This window comes from Coffea arabica, chromosome 2e, assembly GCF_036785885.1.
Source record: "Coffea arabica cultivar ET-39 chromosome 2e, Coffea Arabica ET-39 HiFi, whole genome shotgun sequence".
NCBI lineage: Eukaryota > Viridiplantae > Streptophyta > Magnoliopsida > Gentianales > Rubiaceae > Coffea > Coffea arabica.
Genome location: NC_092313.1, coordinates 1,336,713 through 1,346,226, shown reverse-complemented (window position 1 = coordinate 1,346,226; position 9,514 = coordinate 1,336,713). Strand labels below are relative to the sequence as shown.

General features: G+C 35.5%; 1 protein-coding gene across 1 annotated transcript; it reads right to left on the bottom strand.

Moving 5' to 3' along the window:
• Positions 1-2,829: 2,829 nt before the first annotated feature.
• Positions 2,830-6,808, bottom strand: LOC113729943 (uncharacterized). Its single transcript, XM_027254299.2, has 6 exons — positions 6,595-6,808; positions 6,438-6,491; positions 5,488-5,561; positions 5,159-5,276; positions 4,630-4,688; positions 2,830-3,239 (listed from the first exon to the last, which is right to left on the bottom strand). Exons 1-6 carry the CDS (start codon positions 6,691-6,693, stop codon positions 3,161-3,163), a joined length of 483 nt encoding a protein of 160 aa, XP_027110100.2. The 5' UTR covers positions 6,694-6,808; the 3' UTR covers positions 2,830-3,160.
• Positions 6,809-9,514: the final 2,706 nt, after the last annotated feature.

Sequence of the window (9,514 nt, the reverse complement as noted above, 5' to 3'; positions counted from 1 at the left end):
GCAAAGATTGCCAAATTCTTTTGGTTGTGCATCCTAATTGAAGGCAACAGATTGTTTCTTTGTTAAATTAAAGGGGAAAAAAAGGTGATTAACGGAGGAACCTTATAAATCACCAGGAGCCGTCACCCGTTCAGGTTGCCGCGAGGAAATCATATGAACAAGCTTCAGTTATTTTGCACTCTCTTGTTTAGTTGACAGAACGAACGAATCAACGAAATGCCCGATCACAAAAATAATCCGTTCAAACTTTGGAACAATTTTCAAGAACTCATCCGGCAAGAAAATCAAAACCAAAAAGCAAAATGAGGAAAAAAAAAATCATTGATCATCATAAATGGGTCAGATCAGAACAAGGCCGTGATGTAATTGAAATTATAGACGCCACATGCAACAAGGATGCAAGTTGAGTAAATTAACGTCACGCTGTGTGTGGAGCCTGGAATCCAAGGGCGGCGGCTGTTTAGGCGTTCAACCTGTTGTCCACACTTTACAATGCAATATAAGATTTAATTAGAGGACGAAGATCGACAAAATGAGAGGGTATTAAATTGGAGGTCCGATGTAGAGCTGTTAAGTCAATCAAGTAGCTCGAAAGCTCGTTAGAGCTCGACTCGTTAAGGCTCGAGCTCGGCTCGTTAATTTTAGTTAACGAGTCGAGCTCGAGCTTGAAACATGCTCGTTTAGTTAACGAGCCGAGTAAACTCGGCTCGTTTGATACTCGAGTAGCTCGTTAATGAAGGACATATTTGTCATTTTAGAAATCAAAATTATAAAAATTAAAAATTTTTATTAAGATTAATTTGCACGAGCTCGAGCTCGAGCTCGTGAAGCTCGACTCGTTTGTGATAAACGAGTCGAGCTCGAACTCGAGCTCGAGCCACATGTACACTTAACGAGTCGAGTTCGAACACATTTTAAAACTCGTTTTCCTAACGAGCTCGAGTCGAGCTCGGCTCGAATTAAACTCGAGTCGAGCTCGGCAGCCAAATACTCGGCTCGACTCGACTCGATTAACAGCTCTAGTCCGATGCAGTGAATCATTGAGTAGCAAGAATTGAGGTCAGATGAGCGGCTGTTGCATGATTGGAGGGGTCCTCGAGTCTCTCCTCTACGACTCCTCCTTGATTCCAAGGGGTGACTATCTGCTGCACGAAGAAAAAAGGGTCGGAATTTACCCTGCTGATTCCCAAATCCCTCTCTCTCTCTCACAGCGGTGCAGGTAGTACTACGTAGTTGCTACTCGTATGTGTTTGCACTTTGCATGTAAATTTTAATATATACTTGAAAATTCCACAGCGGCTGCACAAATCTTCATGGTTTCTTATTTGCTTTTATTAACACTTCCTCTAATCTGATTGATTGGTACTAACGTCATCCAACCTCCTTTACCGTAAACACTACTATTGTTTTCAATTACTAAAATATTTATTGATTCACACGTAGACACCAACCAACCCACCCAACTAAAAGTTTGGCCAAAAATCGATACAATGGTTGACTTGACAACCATTTGTGTCCCAAACCCGTCGTCGCGAAAGAAGTCACGATATGTTTGCATGGGTATCAAAGGGAGTTCAACCTTGAAATAGTGCCCAAGAGAATAGAGGGATTCGTTGAATTTTTAAAGATAATTCAATGATCCGAATTATGCCACACTATTGAATCTTTTGAATAAGGTGGCAGAATTCAGATCATAATGACTCCATTTGGATCAGTTGTTTTTGGATTAGCTGTTTTTAAAAAATTTTACTGTAACAGAGTTTTTAGAGTATATTTTGGGATATTTTTTAGATAATATTTTGAAATATTTAAAAATAGTAGAATTGTAAAATATATTTTTTGGAGAGAGAACAATGACTTCAACCATTTAAGTCAACCCAGGCTCTTCACCTACTTGCTAGCAAATGATGACACAATAAGTGCGTGCAAGAATTTGATCATTGCAGAGCTTCATTAATGTCTTCAATAGATACACGCTTATCTAAATTTAATAATACTGACAAACAACTTTTAGTATTAAGTACTACCCCATGGGCCATGGGGCATAGAGAAAACCCCACCAAAGCCAACTTGTATAAATGCAGATGTACAAAGACTTTTCTCCTTTTCATTCGTATGGAATTGGTTCCTTCATCCCTTCGGGAGTTGGTAAAGCCACAAGCCCACACCAACCCTTTTACCTATATTGTCTTGGGGTCCACAGCTAGAGGCCCATATCTTTTCGTTAAGCTGCTAAATAGTCATGTAGCACATGACCGTGGTCGATGAGATGACCCATCAAAATTTAGTGAAGTTTAAGGACCGAACAAGTCTCTCTCTCTCTCTCTGTATATATATTGGTCAATTGTCAACTCTTATACTACTCCTACTCCTACTTTAGCCTGGAGGATCCAATTGGATTAAGAAGTAATTCAGTTTCGGCCTCTGCTTGAATATGGTAGAAGCTACAAAAGATACGTCTGAACTCGAACTTGACAACAACACAGTCAACGAATTGTTCTATGATAAGTTAACTTGCTACCCTTTTTTCTTTTTTTTTTTAAATCTGTAATCAAGTAAAAATAGCAGCACTTTGCCAAAAAGCAGGAAAACAAGGCAAAACAGAAGACCCGAATCTCAGAGCATGTCAAGATACCTCGTTTTATTAGGACATCGTCGGGCATTTGAGGTGAGGATGCTGACTGATTAGGTAGAATAATGGCAAAGCTTACTAGCCACTCCCACCATTTTGGTTGTTGGGAAAAAGGCTTAAATGGTAGGTAGGTAGCCAGGGAAGAAAAAGTAGTCCAACACGAAATTATGCAGCATCTGCACCAGTCATGAAAGGCATTTTGAAAGACAAGGATATAATTATTTGATATAGGAAGACAACAACTTAAATGGTATTTCAGAGAAATTAAAACCAGAGTGAACAGCAACACAAAAGGACAGTTGAATCAATAGTAACTGCCCTTTGATGAGACTGAATCGCTTGTAGATTGTAGCGTTTCAGTCCTCATAAAGTTTAACAGCCCAAAAATCAAAGCCAAGTTGGTAACACTTTTTCACAGCAATCCAAAAAAAGAATCGACTCTCATTAGAAAGAATTGGAGTAAATCAACTCTGTAGAGAATTTCGTAGGCCAATGGCTGCACAAACACACATTTGTATGTTGAACTGTTTAGATTTCAGTGTCAAATAGACGGATCGTCACCGAGGAAACCATCCTTCGAGCAAAAGGAATATAGCTTAAACTATACCTGAAATGGCAAACAAAGGTGGTCTCAAAGGCCGTCTTGAAATAATTTAGAGTCACTAAAACAGGCAAATATATAGTACCAGTAAGCCAAATAATTCACACCGCACATAGCATGGTTCGCAATGGGACACCTGAGAAAAGTATTTAGACTCCAGGATCCCTCAAAACAACCGTTAACATTTTCTGCTACATCAGCCCACTGACAAGATAGCTCTCTCTAATCAAGTGAAATTGGGCGAATTGCATCAGTGCTCAAAATATTGGGTTACCATGGGCCATACTCAAGGCTACCTCTAGTGTATCTCCTATTTGACACAAAATTATGTTTAGTTTGTGAATTCAAATCTCCCCACACTTCCAAAGCCCAACCTACAACAATCCAAATCCCCAGGCAATGGTTATCTTCCCCAACCCAACCAGAAACCAGAAACAAAGACTAAGACACTTCATGGGAGCAGTTGTCCATCTGGAAATATTGATGGTCTTTAGAGTTGACAGAAAAATAATATCATATTCCAAGCAGAGTTTTAGTCACTCTTGAAGCGCAAGTTTTGTGTTTCTATCATAAAATTATGTTCTAGAGGTCCAACTCTTTGCATTCACCAGCCAAAAAAAAAGTGGAATTAGGACTGGGTTATCAATTAAAATGTCGCACTGCCCCCCTGGAAAACCCGCAGATAAAAAAGTAAGAGATCAATTTTGAACTCCTCCTGTCCTTAGTAGTTCTTAGTTTTCAAAATGTTATTTGCACACAACAAAGCATTAGCCACCATACATCACATGCTCTTCAAGGCTTTCATCTTTCTTGTCATCAAAAGTGTGTACTTAGTCGTCTTAAATTATAGTAAGATGACATGCAAAAATAGTAGTGGACTATTAGAGTCCAGAAAATCTTCATTTCTAATGTGACTTTTTGTAGTCTTAACCTCTAATGTTCAATGGATTATGGCCTATCAAACTGCAACAAGTCCAAGCCCTGTTGTTTCTTCAAGATCCACAAAATGCATAATTGTCGAGAATCTTCTTTAAATGTCAAAAGTTTGTTCCAATACTTTTTGGCGACAAACGTAATCTAGCATGCTGAATTGAGTATTAAACGAAAAGTAAAATGAATATAGACGTGCAACTACAATGACCATCATTCAGTTAGGTACTTACATTTTACAGTCTGTGCACTGTGAATTATTACCTGTCCCATGAAAGCAATATATTACACTGCAAATTTTACAGGCCCGCAAAATTCTCTTACTTTCAAGTTTTTACTCATGAGAAAGCTTTATTTTTCAGAACCGTTCTACTTCTCTTTATAGGAAAAATGCACTAGGATATTCTGATGGAAAATAGAACAGATACAAAACTATTGTAAGATGAATGATGTGAAACAAACTCACCAGACAAGGGCACAAATCTCACATATGATTGCTATTATCGTTAAAATCTTACTGTGGATCTGCAAGGTATCACAAAGATAAAAAAAAAAAAAGCTATTATGAAGAAGAAAAGAAGGAAAAGTGAAGCAGATTGCATCCGTCTATTTCTTCTTCCTGTTGTGTAGTAAGTTAGACCATCTTAGTAAAAGTAAGTCAAAATCCCAGTTACCAACTCAAGTTAATGTCCAAATATAATGCTGAAAGGACAACAGCTCTTAAGCTCAATGAGAAAGATAAATCACTAAAATCCCATACTCTTTGTGGCAATTAAAGATAATAAAATAGCGAAGGACCATAACATGTAGTTTTTTTACTTTTTGTATGCAATGAAAATGTAGTACAGTGATTGCATTGCCTGCGTTAACAATGATTCCAAACCAACAATAAGAATTTTGCAAAACTATGAGTGCACACTTGATGATTTTATGCAGCTTTTCTTTCAGAAAATCATCAAAGTCGTGATATGCGTCAGTCAAAGCATCCAGCTTACCAGAAGAGCACAGATTAGAGCTACAACAACACACCCAACATAAATGGCTGTAGCATAAATGCGTACAGGATCAAGCATCATCCTTATTTGCTGCCCAGGTCCAATGAGGAAGGCTGTGCTGCCAATATATGTCCCAATTAAGAATCTCCGCAAAGAATGACAAGAAGAAACATGTAGAGTTCGTTTTACATGTATATGTATTACATATGTGAACAATCCTGGTGCATTTTTGGGTAAAAGTGCATTGCATCGCGACAACTTCTTTTCTGAGCACACATTGTTAGACAAATTAATACCTACTGGTTTATTCAAGGAAAGCAGTAACCTACCTTCCAACAGCTAACATGTTGCCAAATGTAAATAGCAAAGCGAACTTGATGGGCTTGACAAAGACAATCAAAGACTGCAAAGAAGAATGAGACAATAGAAATCAGTGAAAATTTCATATTGTTGGTATAATTAAACCAAACTTCCTAATAGTTGATGTTTCTTATTTCTAAATTAGAAGTTCAAGTCTATTGAAACTTTAGTAGTTTATTTGGTTAAGGTATAGAATGATTATTCAGTAGTTTCTTCTCTTGTTAGTTCCCTAATTACCAAATCTTTTTATTAGGGTATCTAGTTATGATTTTTAGTTGAGAAGAGTGAGAGGAAAATTTTGTAAGGGCAATTCTGCCGAGAGTTATGCTGCTCTCAATATGAGAGTCGATGTACTTTATGTATTTGTGATTATTAAACTCCTCTTCTCCCACACATTTTTATATATGCAGATATGCTTTCCGAATGTGATTTTAGTACACATATCATACTTGTAGGTTTACAAAATGTTAACAAAAAGTAATGTAGGAATAGAGCAATTAAATCATCGGATTATCCTATGCATCTAATTAGAGCCTCTTCCCAAGTATGAATGAAAATCTCAACGTACTTGGCAAAGTCTAAGAATGAGACCATTACTATGACTGGAAACTATGATAGTCCTTTAGCCAATCGTGAGCAGCCTTTTATCGCTAGGGAATTCAGGCTCTTCAAATGCACAAATGAACAAATAAAAGATGGCATTGCACAAATTTAAGTCCAATACTATCTAGCTAAACGATGAGTTCAAGTGCTACTAGTTTTGCGCCATTTTCTAACTTTAAGAGAGAATTTCGGGACTAAAATGGCAATTAACTCTATTCAGTGCACTCTATCAGACAACTAAAGAAAACTGCGTAGCTTATTATAGCACCCGGCTCCGGGGCTTGAAAACATTTAAAGTTGAAGGTACGGTATATACCAGGAACATACAAACCAAGCCAGCTAGTAAACAGGCAGCAAATGCGTAGACCCTCTGTTCGTCCAAAACCCAACAAGAAAAAGAAAATCAACACGGATTTCCAGTAAGAATAAGCAGTGCTAAATTTGGAGCTAAATAACAAGGCAGGTGATCGGACCTGCGTGGGGGAAAGTGAAAATAGGCCTTCAGGTTCATCCAACAAGTTGTCTTCCTGCTGCTGCTGCTCTTCGTCTCCGCCTAAAATAGACTTCCACATTCTTGGATCTCGGCTCGGCTAGCTATCTTGATCGCTGAAGCCTCCCTAAAAAGATCATGGCCGCTTGGAAGAGACAAGGGCGGTATAGGGGCGTTCAGAGTGCTGGGATTTTGGAAGAGGAATCATGTTCTTATTCTAGGGTTAATTACACTTTGCCCCCTGAACTTGGACCCTTATAACACTTTGCCCCTAAACTTCAAATATATGCACTTGATCCCTTGTGATCAACTTTTTGATGGGATTAAGATGGGATTAAGATGAAGTTATATTTTTTTTAACCAAAATATCCCTAACTAATTCTTAAACACACATAATAATTATGACATAATAAATATATTTTTCTTTAATAGTTAACAAATGTATTTAAACACAATTACACTAAGCAATTTAATGTTTTAGCACTAAAATTAATTAGATAATTCACAAAAAAGAATTCTAAGTAACTCAGGTTCCGTTTGATAAAACTGAATCTGAATTCTGAAGTCTGAATTCTGAAATCTGAATACTGAAACAATTAATTTACTGAATTTTAAGCACTGAAAAAAATATATGAATGTCTGAATTTTAATGCTAAACCTATTTATGCTGTTTGATAAATATTTATAACTGAATGCTTAATAAGTTTAATTTGACAATTTTGCCCTTATATCCTTTCATTCAAAAAAGAAATAAAATCTATGATTTAATTAGTTTAAAATTGTTAGGTATGAAAATGACAATATTTATTTTTAAATCAAATTAATATAAAAGATGAAATATATTATATGAGGAGTATGGAAAAGATGTGAAAGTCATTAAAAAGGGAGAAAAGAAAAACTAAAAATCGTTAGATAGAAAATATTATGTTGTTTAATTAGATAAGAATTTTGAACATAATTAACAAACAAGGGTAGATTTGGTAGATAAGATAAGATAATTGAAATAATTCTATTGTTTCTTATCAGAATTAAGCATTTAGTTAGGATTCTTGTGCTGAAAAAAATACACATAGGTTCAGCACTACTTAACAAGTTCAGCAAATAGATTTTTATTTATCAAACACTGAAAACATCTGAATGTCTGAAAAAATTCAGATTCAGCACTTTTTTATGTTATCAAACAGACCCTCAATGTGTTTATCTCAATTCCATAGCAATTCTTATTATAAATAAAATAATACAGTATTAAATAGTGCATTTAGAATGAAAATTATTAGCTTATTTTTTTATTATAGTACTTTTTAATGTGTTTTATATTAGATAAAAACATGATTAAAAATAGAAATGTATTGAAAAATATATTTAGAGAATTTTAAGTTTTTTTTTATGTAGAATGCAAACAAAATACAAAGCAATGTATGAATGTGGTATAAAATTATCAAATAACATATTATTAATGCATGAAAATCTTATGAAAGCTACAAAGAAAATGAAAATTACTAAACTAATCTATTTACAGATTAAATAAAGAAAGATAAGCGATAGAAAACTTGTGTAAATGCTTTTTGAATTTTTGAATTCTTTTTTCTGTGAGGACTCGAAAATTTTCTTATTTTTATCTTATTTTACTGACTTATTTAATTATTTATTCACCCGTTTTCTCTGAATAATTTATTACAACAATTTTAAATCCCTTTGTATGGAACAATGTCTCCGTTATGTTTTTAAAACGTCTCGTTAGCAAATTTAATTTTCGCAAGCTCGTTTAGTAAGAAATAGCAGATACACGTTTTTCGAAACAGTATTTGATTTGAAAGTGCAGTGACCTTGGAGATTTGAGAACTCATGTGTTAGTCTTAAAATAGTTATTTTCATGATTATTTACCCTAATATTAGTTACTTATATTATCGTTACAAGAATTTCTTTTAGATTTCGCTTTATCGCACGCGAATTGGAAGTTCGCGTATATCGAGTCGGAGTGGTTAATTGGAGATTTACGAAATTTATTTTAGACTACTAAGAGTGAATAATTATAATGTTAAAGGAAGTACATTAGAAGTTTAGTGCACAAGTGAAACAAACCCGAGAGAAAACGGACACGAAACGCGCGCGCGCGATTACTATTCAAAGTTGACTTTTGCTCAAATTTTAACCACAAAACCCTCAAGCTTCTCCAAGAAGCATCAATCACCAGCCACACTCTCTCTCCTCCCTCTCATAGCTTGGCCGAAACATTCCCAAAGGAAGAAGAGCAAAGTTCATCCCATTTCACTTCCATTTTTGCAACCTTTTCACTTCAAAATCCGTCACACAACACCTAAACAACTTGGAGAGCAACTCAATCTTGGTGGATGACATCTTTCTCACGGTTTTTCTTGGGTCTTGGAGGTGCAAAATTTCTGATTTCACTCAAAGGAGTAGTAGGTAATCATCCAACCATCTAACCTTGGTTTTAGTGAGTTGATATTTGCTAGGAAGCTTGTAGCTTCATTGTTATTGTTGTTGTTCAGATTTAAATGGTTGGAGCGGGCTCTATGAAATCTCACCTTGATGGTATAAGACTGATATGATGATAATGAGTGTTGTTTGTGTTAGTTATGCGATAAACAAGATGAGATTTGTTGGAAAAATGAAAGAAAAATCGAAGGAAATTGCATAGGAAGCTTAGTCGAAATCTGCCCTGTTTTTCTCAAAGCTTTGGTTCAAATTTTTGTTGCTCAAATGATCTTGAAACTAATGTAGATATGTTATATAGTATGTGTAGAAAGTTTCCACCAAAAATTATTTGAATTGGTTGGATAAAAATTGAATTTTGGCAAGAACAAATCTGGAAATTCGTGTAACAGTGGTCCTCTGGCAGTGTTATTTGAACAAACATATCTCTCTGTCTGGAAGTCGGAAT

What these genes read in the sequence shown, in the direction of transcription:
- LOC113729943 (XM_027254299.2), bottom strand. Translation starts at nt 6,693, where the DNA reads ATGTGGAAGTCTATTTTAGGCGGAGACGAAGAGCAGCAGCAGCAGGAA. An exon ending in GCTTGGTTTGTATGTTCCTG is followed by an intron (nt 5,562 to 6,437) that starts GTATATACCGTA and finishes TCTTCTTTGCAG; the next exon opens with TCTTTGATTGTCTTTGTCAA. An exon ending in AACATGTTAGCTGTTGGAAG is followed by an intron (nt 5,277 to 5,487) that starts GTAGGTTACTGC and finishes ATATATTGGCAG; the next exon opens with CACAGCCTTCCTCATTGGAC.